At 46.7% G+C, this 20,209-nt stretch overlaps 1 protein-coding gene across 2 annotated transcripts in view; it reads left to right on the plus strand.

Annotated features, from left to right (window-relative positions):
* The window catches only part of RNF10 (ring finger protein 10), a 776,216-nt gene that overhangs the window by 436,305 nt on the left and 319,702 nt on the right, over window positions 1-20,209 (plus strand). For both annotated transcript variants that reach the window (XM_069619770.1, XM_069619769.1), the window contains one exon: window positions 13,796-13,897. In XM_069619770.1, the coding sequence (XP_069475871.1) occupies window positions 13,796-13,897 (102 nt within the window). The remainder of the gene's footprint in view (window positions 1-13,795; window positions 13,898-20,209) is intronic.

The raw sequence follows: 20,209 nt of genomic DNA on the forward strand, positions 1-20,209 counted from the left end.
GACTACTGCCCTAAAGTGAAGTACAATTAGTATACTTTGTAACCTTTACTTTTTCTGTAGTGACTTTTTGCTTACATTTACAATGTACCTTAGGATAGGCTTGTGACAGCAGATACTATTTTACTGTTTTTTATGCTTTTTACTCGTGCACTTGGCAAAAGTGGTTACTAACGCTAGCACCCTAAGATGGCAGGGCCATAAGGTTTTTGCCTGTGGTCCTATGGCCATATTTTTTTTGACCACCTTCCTGATCCCTTTGGTACAGAATTGCCATATATGGGAAGCACTTTTATTTACTTATTATGCGCTCGAGCCTGCAGACATCAGGACTCGGAAGACCAGAAAAAAGATATAAAAAATAATTTGACCATCTCCATTGAATAGAAGTGTCTTCAGACGTTTACGAAATGAAGACAAATTTTTGAACAGCATCAGGTCTGTTTGCAGTTTATCCACCAGTGCTGCCTGAATGGGAATGGAGCGGCCACTGCCCCTGACACTCTTACTTCGCGGACAGCGAAGAAGCATAGTCCTTAGACCTAGTGATTCTGCTGGATTGCTGCAATGAGAAGCAATCCCGCAGGTTTGAAGGGGCAGAACCATACAAACATGTACGAGTAATGGTGTTTATTTTAAACCAACTCTGGTCTCAATAGACAGACAGTGAAGATCCTACCTGTGCTATGAAATGGAATCGCTTCTAGAAATGTTTTAAACAAGGCGAACTGCATCATTCTGTAGTACCTGTAACTTGGGAAAACAGCTTTTATTAGTCCCACACAAGAGGGCATTACAGTAATCCAGTCTAGGCATCATGATGACTCTAACCAATGTAGTAGTTTGTGACAAAAAGGATTTGACTAATCGGAGTAGTCTCAAATGATATTGTGCTTTGCTCAATATGTTAACATGTGTTTATGCACTTAATGAAAATTCAGAAATAATGCCAAGTGTCTTGATTTTGGTAGGGATCTTAATGAAATGCTGTTCAATATGAAAGCCTACATAATTTCCAATTTGGCTCGCGATTGTGAGGACCCAAATATCAGGGGCTCTGTCTTTGTTGAATTGATGCCCATTTCATTAGTCGTCCAGGCCTTGATTGACTCATAAACAGATGAATTATTCCTAGGGTCTTTACTGTAGTCACTGCTCAATTCCTTGACGAGCTGGGTATCATCCACATAGTTTTTAAAACAAACACACAGCTCATCTAATGAATCACGTAGAGGGCTACAGAAGACATTAAAGAGATCGGGGGAAAGGCAAGCGCCTTGTGGGACTCCACATGTAATTCGTTTAGACTCGGAACATGCGTCCAGCCAATAGATCCTGGCCTTCCTGTTTTCTCTCAAGGAGCCAATGCATTTTACTGCTGCTTCTGAGCAGTGTCCAAAAGCTGCGTGCCTTTTAGTCAGACTCGTGGTTGACCAAATCGAGGGCTGCCAAGTCCAAAATCAGCAGCCCCAATTTACTTCTATCCACTGTACTCAATATCCCTGCCTGGCTTCAGGTCACATCATGGCACTGAGTGCCCTGGCGGGCTTAGACTGTCTCATATGTAAGATCTCATTTTCCTCCATGTGTTCTTACAGTTGGATAGTTGCACATTTATCAATTACCTTTAACAAAAAGGGTACATTTGTAATAGGCCTTAAACCTTGAATTTTACAGTGCTGGCCTGGCTTCGTCATCAACTGAGTAGCAATCACGCTCTTTATAAGATCAGGAACCTCGGTATGACCAAATGTAGCATTGGTAAAACGTACCAGAAAAGGTGCAAAAAGCTCAGCTTTGTTCAGAATGATTTTTACAGGAAAAACATCACCCGTAGGTCGCGTAGCCGTTAGTTTTCATCATTTTAGGTATATCCACTTCCTCGAACGTAAAGAATAGAATAATAGGACATACACTTTGGGACAAACCTGTAACATTAGTATTGGTTTCCATTTTGATCAGGTTGTCTGCAATTTTAGCTTGAGGGGACTATCTTGTCTGCAAAGTCTTTCTGGACAGCAGCACAATCCTTGGCTGTTGGGATAAAAGGATCAAGTTGGACAGGGAATTATAATTACATTTGGCCTCATAAATCTAATATGTATATCATGTATCGAATACTTTCCATCTATCCTTGTTATCTCAAGTCTGTGCTGCTTTCATCCATGGGAAAGCTGCTGTTTTCTTGGGCAAAGAGGGTGGTTTGTGTGTGAGCCCAGATGTGGGGCTGGGACTGATATGGGAGTTTTTGTAAAGGCTACCTGTGGTAAGACTTTATAAAACAATCCCTTGGTATAAAGCGCTTAAACTTCTAGTATAGGCCTGTACCGCTCAATGTATTGGTAGTTTGGTAGAGCAGCCATGGTCATCTTAGGAGGGAGATGTGAGCTGTAGGTAAATACAAATAACTTCCAATATACATAGGCACAAACTCTTACACACTTGTAGTTCTATCAAAATAGTTTTTTTTATTATTTATAAATCTGTTTCAATAAAACCACACAAAAAACAAAGATTGCCAGAGCTTGTTTACAGTGTCAATAGTATCACAGTCCATACATTAAGATCCCAGGTTGGCAGGGAAAGGTTAGTGTCAGACCAGTTTCATCTTATGCGTGGTGGGATGACATCCACCCACCAGAGCAATACATTGTTCAGCCCTCACTCAACTCCCACTCATCTCCCCTACACATTTTGGAATTTCCCCGGGCTACCCCAGGCATTATAGATTCTCCCTTCCACCGCAGTCACATCATTTTAGGGCGCCCCACCATTTCCGCCCTGGGTACCCACATCATTTCTTTCAAATAAAAAGGTGCACAATCACGCCCAAACAGCCTAAGTTCAGAGGTCTCTTCATCAGAGAGCCATTTGGCAACATACTGCAACTGGCTTGCCACATAGTACGCCTCATAGTTGGGCAGCTTTATTCCTCCTTTGTCATGGAAGTTCTGAAGCTTCCATAACGCCACTCTGTTTCGCGTGCCATGCCACAAAAAGTCCCTACACATGCTATTTAGTTTGGTGAAGAACACCTTAGGAATCGTGTACGGTATATTCCCGAAGTAATGTAGGAGCCTCGGCAGGACCACCATCTTTAGCATCGCTACCCGCCCCATCATCGCCAAAGGCAGCTTTGCCCAAAACTGCCTGCACTTATCAATTTTCTTGATGGCTACTTCTGTATTACACCTATGCTCCTCCTCCACGGTGTGATACGTCTATCCCCAGGTACTGAAAAGTACTAACCGCCCACGGCACCTGCAATACCGGTAACCTCTCCGCTGGAATCCCTATGTACCCCCCCCAATGGGAACAAGCTAGACTTCTGGGGGTTCACCGCTATTCCGGACAGCACAGCGTATCTCCCAAGCACTTCCAAAATGTACTGGAGGTTTTCCTCTGGGAATCGCACGTACAGCAGCATGTCATCTGCATATAGGGAGATCAAATGCCGCTCCCCCTTCACCTTGATGCCTATGGTGTCATATTGCTGCCTCAGATAAATCGCCAGAGGCTCCAGGGCCAGTATGTAGAGCATAGGAGACCACAGGCATCCTTGTCTAGTACCCCTGCTGAGCTGCCACCTCTCTGATATCACAGAACCTGTTTTAACTCTAGCCAGCGGTTCGCTATACAAAATTTTCGCCCACCTTACATATCCAGGCCCTAACCCATAGTGCTTCAGGGCCGCCAGCAGCCATGGCCACTTGACAGAGTCGAAGGCCTTGATCGCATTCAAGGACACGATTGCCATTTCCTCATCACTTTCTCTGCCAAAATCAATGATTCTCTGGAGTCGCCTATGATTATTGGTAATGTTTCTATGGGGGACATAGCCCGTTTGATCGGGATGTATTAATTTGCTAATGACCCTCTTCAGTCTGTTCGCTAAGACAGCAGTTAATATCTTGCCATCTTGATACAGCATTGACACTGGTCTAAAGGAATCACAGCGGCGCCCAGGTTTATTAGGTTTAGGCAGAGGTACTATGACAGCTTCTCTCAGTGACTCCGGTAAGCGTCCCATCTCGAACGCTTAGTTTATCTCTAGCAGCGGGGGGAGGACCTCTTCTATATATATACTTTGTAAAATTCGCTTGGGAGCCCATCTGTCCCTGGGGTTTTACTAGTAGGCAGCTGCCTCACCACCTCCCCCAATTCTTCCAGGGTAATCAGGGTGTCCAATTCCTCTCTCTCCTCCTCGCTTATCTTGGGCAGCCCCATATCCTCAAGCGTTTCTTCCATCATTGCACGGCTACTTTCTCCATCTTCTCCGTATAATACTTTATAATAATCCACAAACGCTTAATTAACTCCCTCCTGGGTGTCCTCTACGCTACCGTCTTCTCTCTATAGTTCTGATTGTGGCTCTGGGGGTCTCACTCTTATATAACCACGCCAAAAGTCTCCCCGGTTTATCACCTCCCGCATGCTCTCTCTATGTATTTTTTATAATTAAGGTTACACAACCTCTCCCAACATTCCGCGCATTTTTGCTGTAGCCTAAGTATCAATTCCAGCTTCTCTGCTGTATCGTCTCCGGCCTTTAAGGCCTCTTCTAATTTTACTTCCGTCTCCCGCAGTTCAGCCGAAACCCCACCTTGTAGGCCCTTGGATTTCGCTATGGCCGCACCCCTCATGACAACTTTGAAGGCCTCCCATAGTGTTCCCGCCGAGTCCACACTCCCAGTATTTGTTTCAAAATAGTTTACGATCTCCTCCCTCAAATCCTCTCTAAAGAAGGGGGTCCCGCAACGCCTCTGCTCGTAGGTGCCATGTCTGGATCCTCGCTCTCGGGGGGCAGTATTGCCATGCAAGAATCGGGGGCGAGTGGTCCGAGGGGACCCTGGCCCTATACTCTGTGCAATCTCCGCTATCATTTCAGGTGATGCGAAGACATAATCCAGCCTCGTTGACAACTGCTGTGGGGCAGAATAATGTGAATATTGCCTTTCCTGGGGGATGCCACACTCTCCATGCATCTTCCAACCCAAAGTCCTCAAGCAATGTCTGTAGCGCCCTGGCTGCAGGGGCCGGTCTATCCAATTTCCCATCCGATCTGTCCACCCTCGGGTTCAATACGCAGTTGAAGTCCCCTCCCCAGATCACAGCGCTTCCTACACATGCGCTCAGGTTCGCACTCAATGTCCTAATGTACGCTGCTGTGTTCTGGTATACGTTTTAACAATACTCCTCTCCCTGTTCTCCACCAGTCCCCTCAGCATAACCTTCCTCCCGTCTGTCTCAGTCACCACTTGCAATCGCTGAAACGGGACATGTGGCGCCACCCATATAAGTACTCCTCTTGCGTAGGCCGAGTACGATGAGCCAACCAACACCCCCTTCCACTTTCCCGCAATCATGTCCATCCTCTCGCGTGTAAGGTGGGTTTCCTGCAGCAATGCAATATCTATTTTCTGCCTACACAGATGCAGCATAACCTTGTTCCTTTTTAAATAGCTATTAAGCCCCCACACATTACATGTGAGTATTTTAAGGTCCCCCATGGCCTGTTGTAGTCCCATGCCCTCTCCTCCAGGTGCAGTTTGACTTCGAGTTCCAATCCAATCTGTATAGGCTTGCATCCCATTCTAAATTCCCGTTAACCAAAAACACACCAAACTTCCCGCTCCCACCTCCCTTCCCCAACATCACCCCCCCCCCCCCCCCCAACTGTTGCCCAGCTCCATCCCTGGATCTCGGGCTCCCCCGCATCTAGCTGTTTCTGGCTCTCGCCTGTACTCGAAGCTCCGCAGGGTGAGGCCACCCTAGTGGCCAACCTACTACAACTATAATTCGGGGGGGTAGGGTGCTTTCGCCCTGCTGCTCCCATAGCACATCGGATAACTACACATTGCCATGCAATTTAAATATATGTACCCGCTACTATATTCCAGTCCATCAAGTCCCTTACAATCAGCTGTATTTTATCAAATATCAGCGTCCTACAGCCGCGCCCATTGTTCTCAGTCTTCGCCTAGGCGCCCTTGGGATGTTCACACGCCGCCATAACAGTATGCATACCGTATCCCAAGTCACTTATCACGTCCATCTTGGGTCTCTTCCGTATTTGTTCCGGGCAGCCCTGCAGATCCAGCCATGACGTTGCTTCTTCCGGAGTGTCAAAGAAATGCATTTTGCTCTTATGCAGCACCTTCAATTTCGCAGGGTACCGAAGCATATAATTTATCCCAGCCGCCCGCAGCCTCCTTTTGATGGTTACATAGCTGTACCGCTGCCTTTGGACCAGCATAGTATAATCCGGGTACGTCGTGATGGTGCTCGGGGCCCTCTCAATTGTTCCGCCTTTTCGGAAGTACTCCAGTATTTTCTCGCGGTCTTTGTAGTTCAATATTTTGGCCATTATCGCTCGTGGAGGGGCCCCTGGTCTCTGCTTCCTCATGAGGGCTCTGTGTGCACGCTCCACTACAAATCCCTGCGAGTGTGTGCCGGCCCCAGGAGCAAGTTCTCGATGTAATCAGTCGGGTCCTGGCCCTCTTCACTCTCCGGCAAACCCACCACACGGATATTGTTTCTCCTCGCTCTCCCTTCAGCTTCTTCTGCTCGAGACTCCAAGTTGGCCACCTGTTGCTTAAGGACATGGATCTCCTTTGCATTGTTGGTGCTGGTGTCCGTGTTCGTTTTCACCGCACCTTCCAGGCTGCTTGTACATTCCGCCAGCCCCCTGACATCTTGTCTCAGCAGGGAGACTTCAATGACCACTGCTTCAATTTTAGCCTCCAGGGAAGTGCGCAGGTCCAGCATCGCAACCCCAGTCTTTCAGCTCCATAATGGCCTCTAAAATCTGATGATTATCAGCCGCTGTGGTGCCCTCAGCTTGTGCCAATCGGGCCTTTGGGTGCGATGGCCGCAGGAGACTGTTGTGTTTTTGCAAAAATATCCATTGTGGGTTGTTTGTTCTTATTCTTGCCCACGGCCCCTCGCGCCGACATATCCGGCCTTCGTTGGGCCTCTCTATTGCGATTCAGCATCCGCGTGTCTCCCCAACCACCTTTCTAACTCTTATCGGCTGTTGTGGTGATCTTCAAGCAGGCGCGACATCCACCTCCTCTCACCGCTGCTAGTTGCTCATCAATGCCGAGCGAGCGCTTCTCGTGCCTGTCGTGGTGCGGCCTGTCTTTTCACACCTCTGCTGCCCTCTGGCTCCTGCCGTCCGGGTCAGCACCCAAGCCTTTGCGACCCAAGGCCCACCGCCACAGGGGTTTTGCTCCATCTCCACTTCGCCATCGTTGTTCTTTCCCCATGGCCGCCGCCTCTATTCGTCCTCTTCGGGTGCTCTAGTTTTGTTTCCTTTGTTGTCGGCCATCTTGTGTGACAATGGACCGAACAGCCGCCGTTGTTCGCCGAGAAATTCCCCCCACTTAAGATTCTCTCGGTCCTTATACAGTGAGCAGAACATACGTTCCCGTGCATGTGTGATCAATTCTGGAACCAGTAGCGCACTTTTAAAGGTAGTTCTCACGGATCTGTCGGATCCTCCAGAGCTGCACGGGAAAAACATCCTACTCCATGGCTGCCCAAGCCAAGCCCCCCAGTGAGCAATGTTTTCTCTTTTCTGGTAAACTCAAGACCCCCACCCTGCCGCTCCAACCCCCCCGCCACTCCACCAGATTCCCACCAATTTCGGTCCTGTGGAACTTGAGACCCCAACACCCCGGATATCTTTTGAATTCACCTCTGCCAAAAGTCCTGGATTGAGTCACAGTTCCACACCATGTGGAAGAAGGTTCCCTCCAACATGTTGGGCACACCCCACTATCCACCACCACGGCAGGATTTCGTATTGGAATAAGCAAAGCCTAGCCGCTATTCTGATGTCCCGTGAGAACATTAGTGCCGCCACCCACTCCTCGGACTCCATTGGTCCCACTTCCCTCCCCCACTTCTCTTTAGGTCGGGACAACTCCTATGCCCTGAAAGCACCAAGTACCTGGTACAGCGTGGAAGTGACCTTAGATGGAATTAGTTCTGGGAAAATGTTAGCCTCTGGGGGGGATTTCAGGACCTCATTTAACACAGCGAAATGAGCGCCAATGGCATGCGCTAAGGCCAGATGTCTGTAGTAGTCCTTATTTGTTCTCTTAAATGTATCCTGCAGTGCCTCAAATGCAAGAGGATGCCCCTCCTGCACTACATCTGCAAGAGTTCGGATCCCTTGCCCCTGCCAGCTCACAAAAAGTCTCAGTTTAAGGACTTCAGGGATATGCCTATTGTTCCAGAGGGGCTGGTCCAGTGTTGGTATCCCACACCAGTCCCCCTCCCGTCTCCTTACAGTACATGCAGTAGTGCTAGGTTCTCACCCCCCCTCCCCCCCATGGTGTGGCAGCCTAGGGTCACCATGAAGCCATTCGTTCACCACCTCAGTTGCGCTGCCCAGTAATAGCTACGGAGACTGGGCAGACCAATTCCCCCTTTCCAAACTGAGCTCTGAAGGATCATGAGAGCGATGCAGGGTTGTTCTCAACCCCCCCATCCCACCCATAGAGCAACTCCCGAAGTATGCCATTGAGGGATGTAAAAAGCAACTTGGGTACGGGAAGTGGGGTGTTCTGTGGGACATAAATGAATCTCGGGAGCGCCAGGATCTTGGAGGGCCGCTTTGCACAACAGTGTTGGTGGAAGGGATTGCCAGTGAGCCACATCGGCTGAGAATCTGTCTGTCACCGGCTGTAGGTTGAGGTGTAGGCATTCCCCTGGGTCCGGGCCCATCCGGATGCCTAGATGTTCGAAGATCGACATAGAGTATGGGTAATGCCTGGGGATCACCCTGTCCTCCCCCTGAAGAGGAAATGGGACTGTCTTTTGTTGATTCACCCTAAATCCGTAGGACCTCTGGTATTCTGTTAGGATACGTGTCGCCACCGGGCAGGAGGTGACAGAGTTGCTTATATAGATAAGGAAATCGTCCGCATAGATTGAAAACCGATCTCTCCGGCCACCTAACTGGCCAAAATGCTCCCCTCCCCCCTCCCCACGGTCTAGTGAATCCTGTCCATTCAGTTACCAACCTGAGGTTTATCACCAGCGGCTCTATGGCCAGCGTGAACAGCAGAGGAAAAATGGGGCAGCCTTGCATGATCACCAGCCCCGGTGTGAAATCTCTGGAGGACACCCTGTTCACCCACACCACTGCCTCCGGCGAATCTTATAATAGCCTAACCCAGGACATGAAGTTGTCCCCAAATCCCTTGCAGCCCATAATGTCCCATAAGGCGTCCCATCCTACCGAGTCAAATGCCTTCTCGAAATCCACAGATAAGTGCGCTAGTGGGTCTGGTATCATCGGGGCCTGATTGATGGCAAGCTGCACCCTGCGCAGGTTCATCCGTGTGGATCTGGAGGGCATACACCCGCGTTGATCTGGGCGTACTCGGTCAAAATAGTACATTTTATGTACACATGGTTAAGTTAATTCTTCAGGGAAGTACTATTTCAAACCAATAAACACAATAGAAAACCAATGCTATATTTCAGGTGATTAAATCCTACGGCAAGACTTCTACAGTTAATGAACACAGTTCAAAGGTAAGTAACCTGTAGATCTGTGCACCAGGTTTGGTAATCTTATTGCTGTTAGGCAGAATCACCTGCAGTACCCTTTGGGAACACTACAGGTAATTAGGGCTTCAAGTGTAAGCACAATTTCACCTTTGGTACAAGCCTGTACTACACAGTAAAGTGGTAGCGATGGCTGAGCAGCCAGACTTATCGCAAGAGTTTAAGTGAGCAGTAGAACAAGTTACACAAAGGACCAACCAATAGTCATTCAAGCAAACACTCAAGGTTTCTCAGTAAATCAATATACATTTATTTACTCAATCATTTATAAAACATGACACTAGCATAAGCATCTCAATATCTCACACTAACACACCACAAAAATCCAACCGGTAAGTAACTAAACAAGTTTAGATCAAAAATGAAGTGTGAGCAAAATTACACTTTAGAAAGTGAGGGAAAAGACAAGGTTATAAGAATAGACAGCCCAAATACATTCATAGGCAGAGCAAAGGGTTTCAGTTGAATACAACCAGCAATTCTTCTCAATAGGCCTGGGTCAAAGTCAGTGGTTCAGAGTCTTGTATAGGATAGCACAGTTCTGGTAAGTAACAATTAAGGTCTTTTCCACAGATTTTTAAAGGATTTGGCTAGGCGAAAAGTTTGACGAATGTTTAGGGAAGGACAAGCCTTGGTAGTTGAGGAAAGATTTACACACTTTTTTGATTGCCAAAAAGATTTCCAGACCGCGTTTGCACAGTACCTTTTTAATGAAGAAAGCTGTAGCTGAGGCAGTTGTTCCTGGCAGTTAGAGCAGATCTCGCTGTTCCTGTGCTTCAGTCGTGGGGACAAGGAGGAGGAAGTTGGGAGGTTCCTGCACTGCCCAGGGAAGAGGCCAAAAGCTGTAGCAAGATGTCGGTTTAAGGTGTGAGTGCCTTAAAGTCCCCCTGGTTTCCTTGCCTCTGGCTATCTGGTTTTCAACAGCACACTGATGAAAATTCGACCAGAATAGGATGGTGTCCAGGTGGCTTGCGAGTTTTGTTCCCACCAAACTCAAGGGAAGAAGTTAACCTTGAAGGGCTTCTGTCGTTGGAGTTTCAGGCAATTCGGATCTGAAGCAGGGCTTCACCGGTCGTCCAGGAGTTGCAGCAGTCCTCTTCCTTCCTCTGCTCCTCGGTGCTTTCGTTCCAGTGGTCGACTCTGCTTTCCAAGTCCCAGAAGCCTGCTTTTAACCAGTTTTCCCCCATTGATTCCAGCCTGGCTGTTGCTCACACAGCAGGGTGGCTGTCCTTGCCGGACAGCCAGCTGGCCAATCATGCCAGAGTACATTCAGGTCTCCTAGGAGACTAAGCACAGGGGGTTTCGGGCACCTCCCTCACATCCTGTCCACCCCAGACACACTGCGCGCCAAACCTGGTTTGGTCCCTTTGTTTGTGCCCTTTGGTGGACTTCTGTGCTGAAGCCCTCCTCTGGTGCCAGAGACTTTTCCTAAAAGAAATGGCGAAAAAAGATGACCGGAGTCTGTTTTTACAGATAGGTCTTGGGTGCCATATTAAAACATGGCTACCCTTGATCCTTGATTTTTAGTTACCGTTGTTGGCGGTCGGAAATAATCAAAGGTAGTTGATCTAAACCATGCCACCAGCCATTTAAATAGGAAAAGGTAACATTTTACTGTTACATGAGTGTTTTGAGTCGGCAGGGGGTGAGAGGGGGGCTAGGCAACCCCTCCAGCACTCTATAGGAAGATGGTGTGTGCTCGGTCAGTAAATTTGAAGAGACTAGTAAAGTCATTTTAACTTTACATACCCTGGGAGACAGGAGACAGTAGTCCGTCCCAGGGAAGGTATTAAAACCTTGGGGAGTCTGACACCCCTGTGCCACTGCACTGAAGGTGCTGTGTGACGCATAGAAAAAGATGCCTTTGGAGTTGTTTTAAAACTCCATAACCAAAGAACACCAAAGTACAACACAAAACAAAATACATGAAAGAGTGGGGAAAAAAGGCTCACTTTTCAGGTAAAAAAAATGTAATCCCAGAAATCCAGCAAAGTTGCTGGGGGTGTCAAAAGGTAAGGGAAATCGGCACATTTGGATGATTCTCCCTATTGCGTCTATTGCTGTTTATACAGGACGTTTTCCAACAACCCACTGTTGCCAGGCGTTACATTTTCTTTAGGCCTTATGTGTGGGTCAGACTTGCTTTGCCATACTCCTGTTGCGTTTGATTCCTGATTTACTGTTGGAAATATGGCTGACTAGTCAAAAGCTACTCTGAAGAGGAGCAAGATGGTTTAGTAACTTAAGGGAATGGACAGTGTACCTACATTTTCCCCTTTGTATAAAGCCTACATAAACAATATATTTTTAGTCTGTAGATGTTCCTTTTTAATAGGCTACACTTTTATGTACCACCAGGAAATTGACCTGTAGTAAGTTATTCCTAAAAATGGAAAGAGCCAGCATCACTATGGACATACCAGACATATTCTCAGGGTAAAGCACATGCCCAATACCGGAGGGATAATTTAGCAGATCTTCAACTGGCTGGTTAGTTCAAGATAATAACTTGTAGAATATCAGATTACCTCTGGAGGGGGCAGTCGTTATAGGCTAGTTGTATAAATACAAAACACAGGAATGAGATAGAGTAAGAACCATCGAGACATTTGATAAATTGCGACGCTATGACAAACCAGGTTTTCACTACCTTAAGCCTCATAGTTACTTGAATAAGGCCTGTAGTAGTGCTCTAAGGCACTTTATTATGTATTTGCTCCCAGGCATCTTGCTGGTCATGGAGTAGATTTGTGATTGGCAGAACATCCCACGCGAAAAAACTCTATGCCGCTTGTGTGCAAACTCTATAGCATCTAGTAGACCCATATTGACTGCATGTGGAATGTTAACAAAACTTTATTCTAAAGGATACCAACGTTTTTGCACAGAGCCAGGCAGTATTGCAACAGATTTAGTCTGATTGTAGTCGCAAACTCTCTTGTGATTACTGCTATAGCAATGCACATTTGGGAGACCAGTCAATGCACTTTATTAACTAAGAACTCTGGACTGAATAGAATTTTAGAATTCGCTCAACCGTACCATGACTTTTATGAATGGGATAGACACAGAAGAACAGAATAGTCCAATATGGCTATAGTGATTGGGGTTTGTATGGAAACATTTAATTTAAGTGTATAGGCATTTTAAGATCACATGTCATCTTTCAAATGGTAGTGAATTAATTTACTGAGGAAGCTTAGACATTGATGTATGTATTTTTTAATATTGTATGTTTGATATTTTTCTTTTTCTTGGTTGATTTTTAAATGCAGAGAATATTTTGTTGACTTTCAAAATTATATGAAATTGTAAAATTATATGAAATTGTACTTGCACTTGTTTTATGCTCTACATTACCGTACTTCCTGTAACCAGCCCCCTGATGCCTACGGGTTTGGCACGCTGTCCAAAGAAATGCTATTCTGTATTGCATGCACAAGGCTAAATGTACTAGTCAAAAGCATTAAATAAAACCTAAAAATAAATATGCTGCAATGTACCTTTTTTACACCTTCAGCATAGAATAGCATTTGACTGCTCTGCTATGTTTACCCCTCGGAGTTCCGATACCTAAGGAGAAGCCCTGCAACCTAGGTGTGGGTTGGTCTTTCTTTGCCCTACACACACAGGGCTTACTAAAATTCTGCAGAGTTGCATGTAGAATTTTGAATTGTACTGTTGTCTCGCTTTGTGCCATAATCTGGGCTGAGTGCCTTTTTAGAAACTGAGGGGAGCCAGAAGCCTTTTGTTTGGGGCCTTTTGTCTGATTTCATTCTGCTTTTATTTTAAAAAGTTACTTTTCTGAAAGGTTTATAGTGTTTTAATGTTACGACTGGTTGCCTGGAAATAAGGGGTAATGAGCCATGGCCAGATGGATCTGTGGTAGATTAACAGACTATTGCAATGGATAAGTAGACACCTTCTACCTAGATCTGGCTCGGCGTGAGATTCACAAATGTGAATAATCTAGGACTGTTAACAATAACATCAATGGTTATTTGAAACACATTTGTCATGTTAAACATTTCATGTGAATGTAGATCTACCACACGAAATTGCAGTCAGTTTCGTTGGTACTTATACTAGAACTTAAAATGAAATTGTGCACTGGATTATTTGTATATGCTGAACATACATTATAAAATGAGGGTGTGTTAAAGGGCATAAATGTTCAAGTTCTGAATTTTTCAGTTTTGCTTGATAACTTTTGCAGATGACATTGAGAAAAGGAAAAGACTTCGCCAAAAGAAGGCGCGTGATGAGCGGCGGCGAGAGCGCAGAATTGAAATGGAGGAGAACCGAAAGCAGGGGAAGTGTAAGTTAATATAGTTCTGAGGCTTATGGTGTATTGAACTTGAAAGAATTTAGTAATTTACTGGAAATTGATCAGAACTGTTATCATTCTCTGTCCCTGTTTTTCGGGTGTGTAGTCTAGCCACAACTAGGCAACATGGCTAGTCTCCAGTGCACTTGACTCTCTGAACTAAGGTGGAGAAATCAAGGCTGCATCCATTGGAGATAAAGTTGTTAAAGGTACAGTAAACAAGTGCTGACATTTAATAAGGGATGTCCACACAACATTACTCAATATATTTTTTTGTGCATGAAAATCATAGTGCAGATTAACAGGTGAGCTAACAGTTCACTGCTGCTGGATGTGACCGTGCTACGTTAAGGATTGCTGGAGAGTTCAGTGTCAACACAGGGCTTTAGGGCACAGTTTAACCAAGTACTAGAACCCCCGCTCCCAAACCATAAACTTCTCGCATACAAATTGATTCTTGCAGTTCTATGAAAGGCTCCACAAACTGCCTCTTGTAGATAAAAACTAAAAACTTACACTTGTGGCAGGCAGTCTATGGTTTGCTGGTAATGATTTTGGTGAAGGTGCCCACGTAGGAATAGCTGGTTTGTAGCAGGTTGGCTCAAACTTGAAGCTGGGAAAGACTTGCAGCTGTCTGCAGTTGAGGCAAGCCCGGTAGCCAAGACTTTGGCTCTGCCTCTTCGTTTGTTCTTCCATTTCATGTTTGGTTATGTAGGGTAAGGAGTCTTCTGGGAACAGAGGTAACTTGGAGACTGTTAGGAGGCATTTTCAGAACTACCACTGTTGGGGAGAGGGGGGGGGGGGTTCCAAGAGGCCCAAACTTATGGATGAGCAAAGCCTTTTCAAACTTGGTTTATCAAACTCTCGAGGTACTGCATGCTGAACAGTAAAGCAAACTCCGATCAGGGGGTTGATATGTTTTTTACAATTAACACTTTAGTATAGAGATACACCATTAGGTCAAAGATCAAAGAGAACATGCAAGTAAAATGTAAGGCTACTATTTTCTGCAAACGCGTATATATCCACAGTAAGTAGCCCCAAAGGGTTACTAGACAGTACTTTACAATGATAGTGTTTGCGCTGCTTGACAGTACTGCAGTAGTGGGGAGAAGGAAAGTGGATAATTAATATGCCTTACAATTCTAAGGCAATTTTCTTTTTTTTTGTTGTAACTTCTGTTTATTGAAAGGTTTTCTGCACAAACAGTATTGAGCAACATACACAATGAAAGGAAAGCATTTCCCAAACCATGTCAAATGCAACCCCCCCTACCCCCCCGGTGCCGCATTGCCCCCACCCCCCTGTTGAAGACGAGAGGGAGTCTCCCACCTGGTCCTTCATTGTCCGTTGTAGCATACGCCAGCGTGGCTCGGTGCAGAGTCAATGTCTCCTCAGACCATTCCCCAAACCTCCCCCCTTCACCCTCCCCGCCCCAACTGTTTACTACTACTACTACAACTACAGTTTGGGATCAGAAATAGTTCAATTCGTAAAGTAAATGTGACCAGGTTGGTTTATGGGTGTGCCCATACCGCTTGAGTTATGGTGGATGTCTGGTATGGACCGTGGTGTCCGGGGTCTACCGATGGTCGGCAGATGTGCCTGGGACTGCGTGTGTATATGATAGGTGTGCTGTCCTAGCGGTGTCAGTCGCCCCCTGCTGAGAAGGCTGATGGCCGGTGGGGGGTGAGGGGGTGGTCAAACCAGTCCCAGAATTTCCGCTCTGGCCGGGTTCATTCTTTTTAGTGCGCTCCTCTCCAGGGCGCATATTTTGGCTAGCATAGCGATCAGTTGTGGTTTGGTGGGCGGCGCAATTGCTTTCCAGTTCAATATTCGTAGTTTGCGGGCAGCGAATATTACTGTGATCATAACTACATGCTGGGGGGGTCAGTGTGCCAGTCCTTATAGTTGACCCCGAATAGCATGTCTAACGGGGCCAGTGCTATGTCGGCGTCTGGGAAGTGGGTGGTCAGCAACCTTTGCACCATTTGCCAGTATAGTTTGATCTTTGAGCATGACCATAATACATGCCCCATAGTGCTGATCGCACCGCAACCGCGCCAGCAGAGTGGGGCGGGTGTTGGTCCCATTTCATACATTCTGGACGGGGTATAATAAAGGTATTGGATAATTTTAAACTGGATTTCCCTATTTTATTTTTTAAGGTCATTGAGGTCCCTAGGATGGTTGCCAAATACTGGTAAACGTCTCCCGTCTCAATCGGAGTGTCAAGGTCGTGTGACCAGGCCTCCGCGAGTGGAATTGCTCCCCCATTGTTCGGGATGGCCATGGAATAAAAACTGCAAAGTGCGAAGGCGCTGGAGTACCTATCTGGTGCTAGAGTTCCAGCTCACAGGGGCCTATCTAGAGATCTGTGGTGTGGCATGCTATCTCAGCACAAATTGTGCCGTACTGTAGCCACTGTCCCTCATGCAGGTCCAACGGTCTAGCGCCCTCCGATAGAGTTTGTATTTTCAGTCTGTCGCATACAGTATTTTAACCTGTGCCCAGTGGGTGGAGTTTAGGCACGTGGCCAAGTGAAAGGAGGCCCTTGATCGACCTCCACGTGAGTGCCATTTTGGTATTGATACCCTGTTGGGATCAGAACTTGTGCCATTGGGTTACGGTAGGTCCCACTACGAGATGTGATTTAAGCTGTTGTGGTAGCTTTGCTGGGGGGATGGCGAGGACATCTAGTGAGGTCAAGGGAGCCATCAGCGCTAGTTCCATCACTCTCCAGCTGGAGCCGTCCTCTAGGTTCAGCTACCGTTTGGCCCAGCAGATTTGGGCTGCCAGGTAGTTCTCCATGATGGCAGCGCGAGGCCACCGTCTGGTTTGGATGCTGTAAGGGTCCCCCCACGAATACGCACGTTCTTTTCCTGCCAGATGAATTTAGAGAACGCAGCATCTATAGTTTTGTACATCTTCGTGCTGGCGGTGCACGGTAGCATCATCGCCAAATAGATGGTTTGTGCATCTAATTCATTTTGATGCATTGATTCTGCCAATCATGGAAAGGGGCAGGGTGTCCCATTTTAGTAAGGTTGGCTACCCCTCCCGGATCCCATGGGATGTCCGATCGGAGCGGTAAGATCTGATTTGGCCTAGTTGACCCGATAGCCCGCCATTTCCCTGTATTGCTGTAAGAGGTATCGCACTCTGGGAGGGACATGGAGCTTTCGCCGATATGAGGTAGTTGGCATAAAGGGAGACTCTGTACTCCACCTCTCCAGAGCCCCCGCCACCGGGGATCATTCCGCAGTATCACTGCGACTAGTTCAATGGGTAGGGCGTAAAGGATGGGTGAAAACGGGCACCCCTGGCGCGTGCCTGAATATAGGGTAAAGAGAGCTGATGTGGTGCCGTTGATGGTTACCCTTGCTTCAGGGCCTGGGTACAGCAGGCGGATCAATCTAATCCGAGATGGAGGGAGACCAAAGTCTGCAAGAGCGAAGAACATAAAGTCCCACTGGACTTTGTCAAATGCCTTCTCCGCATCAATTGTGAGGATCGAGTCCTCTCGCCCCGGTTCCTCCGCCATAACCTGCAGTAACCGATGTACATTGTCGCCTGAGTGCCGTTTGCGTATGACTCCAGTGTGTTCATCGTGAACCAGACAGAGTAAGACTGTTTCTAACTTCTGGGCCAGGCATTTCGCCAGGATCTTGGTGTCAGTTTATCAGTGAAATGGGTCTAGATGAACCGCATTTATCCTTGGGCCTACCTTTTTTGTGGAACACCACTATATTGGTGAGCATCATTTACTTTGGCAATCAGCCGTCGGCCTCCGAAAAAACTGCGTGGAGTTTTGGGGCGATTTTGTTGCCCATAATCTTGTACAGATCTATCGGGATCCCATCAGGTCCCGAGGCTTTGCCCATGTTCAGAGCGTGGATCGCCCGTCGAATGTCTGCCACTGTCAGAGGGGTGTCCAGCACCTCGTATTGGGCCCCAGTGATTCTCTGCAGTTGAATTGCGCTTAGGAAGCCCTGCATCGCCTGCGGGGGAGGGACACAGGTTTCGCGTAAAGGTTTGCGTAGAATTCCACAAATCTGGCGTTAATGCCTGTACCCCATACGATTTAGATTCCCTTCCCCGTCCCGGATAGAGGTGATCGTCGTCGCTGACTTTGTTTCAGGGCGAGCGCCATAAGGCGCAGGGGTCTATTGTTTCTTAGTAGCACCTTTGGGACCAGCTCGAATGATTTTTGGGCATTAGTGGTTGTGACGTCTTTGATATCTGATCGTATTTTGCGCAACTGTATGAGTGTTTGCTGGTCTGGCGCCGCTTTGGTTGTCTTTCTAGGACTTGAAGGACAAGTGTTAGTTGATTTTCCTGGACGCGCCACTTGTGCACCCACCTGGAGATGCTTTGGCCTCTCGTGAAGGCCTTAAGTGTCCCAGCATAAGAGTATTGTGTTAGGGATTGACATTTGTGTCCCAAAACATGGCCATGTCCCCCTAAAGTGTTCTACGACGTCTGGGTACGCAGGGCTCTCAAGTTCAGTCGTCAGTATGGGGGATTCCGGGCATGTCTGGTAGGGTTAGCCTGATGTTGACGGGTGCGTGGTCTGAGATGGTGACAAGTATGGCGCATTCATCGACAGTCACTGTGCACGGGGCCAGCCAGTAGTCTATCTTCAAAGCTCTGGTGTCTATATGAGTAGAAGGTGTAGTCTCTGCGTGCTCTGTGTTTAGTCCTCCACACATCTTCCAGACCCAGGTCCGCGAGAAGGGAGGCGAGGGCGGCTACTTTTTTGGCCTACCCATGCATAGGGAGCGCACGCTTTGTTGAGGGCCAGGTTGAGTGCTATGTTTAAGTCCCCTCCAACCAATGTGAGTCGCCTCATGAAGGGTGTGCATGTGGCGAAGGTGTGGGTAAAGAACACGAGGGTATCAGTCGCTGGGGCATAAATCTGTCATGTTCTCTTCAACAGCCTTCCGTGGGAGCTACTGGACCCAACAGTCCCTCACCAGCTGCTTAGTGCCCCACCGAATGATTAACACTGGAGTTCAACTCAGCTAGAGGGGGAATGGGACAAAACGACAAATGACACGGGAGCTCTTCTTGCTTCTAAACCTGCACCCTGCACAGGAGTCAAATTGGTTTGTACACCATTGGATTTACATGACCATAACAATTCAAATTTCAAATTCTAAAACTCTGTACCTGAGAATCCTCCATCAGTTGCCTGGAGGAGAAATTATCTTAGTTGAAGATGTCACACTTCCAGTGCTAAGTTTCCAGAATTCTACTGAACCGAGTTTTTCAACCTTTAAAAACATTTGAAATAGTTTACACTTCTCCAGGTCAAATGCCTAACTCAGTTCACATAACACATTGTCTGTAAATCATTACATTTGTTGAACACTGTATTAACCTTCTGCTTTCACTTTACTCAATATTTATTCTGTGCGTTCCCTTTAATTCAGTGTTTACTTCATGCTTTCACTTTGACTAGTATCTATTTCCTGCTTTCTCTTAGTCAATTGCTGAATGTAGCTTGAATGTCACAACTTAAACCTTTAGTATTTTACTTACTAAATACCTAAAAACTCGGTTCACACTTCTTAAATGCCTTCGTTCGACACGAAATACTGAAATGAATGTCTTGTGTAGTTGTACGCATGAGCGTACTCGAAATCTGAAGAGGCGAACGTAAACTTTGAGTCGATCGGCTTATAAACGCACAGCGTGTGGCAGCTATTCAGTCATTAAAGGTACGTTAAGCATATTTCGTTCGGCATAAACGTACAACATTTATTTTTCTATCTCCCTTACGTGTTTGCTGTCTCATGCAGTCTGCTCGAGGAACTGTGTAGCGGCTTACGTTCTACACTTGTTCGTACTCTCTGAAAGCTACTGAGCGAAAGAAACATGTACATAAACATCAGCTGTTCTAATATTAGGCTTTGCCACAAACGCAGATGCAGAGTTACATTTTAGTTGTTCCAAGACTTCACAAACGTTTCGTTACTCTCTGACCAAACGAGAGTCCAAAAAGCACTTTCAAACAATTGTACAAAAAAATGTCACTTTAACACTTACCTTTTTGACCCCGATGATAGCGTTTCTAACTTTGCGAGTTCTACAAATAACGTTCCTTCTTCAAAATACTATTTCACATCATCTGCTGCGCAGTAAGCTAAACCCAATATATAGTTCCAGATTTGACTACGCTTATACTGCACTGAGCTTATCTAAATGCTGCACTCCCACCAGATTCAGTTGATGGAAAATTGGCTCCTAAACTTGCTTGCAGCTTCAAACTTGAAAGGTTCAAATTGGTAGGCCTTGGGG

This window comes from Ambystoma mexicanum, chromosome 10, assembly GCF_040938575.1.
Source record: "Ambystoma mexicanum isolate Mex_15411 chromosome 10, UKY_AmexF1_1, whole genome shotgun sequence".
Lineage (NCBI taxonomy): Eukaryota > Metazoa > Chordata > Amphibia > Caudata > Ambystomatidae > Ambystoma > Ambystoma mexicanum.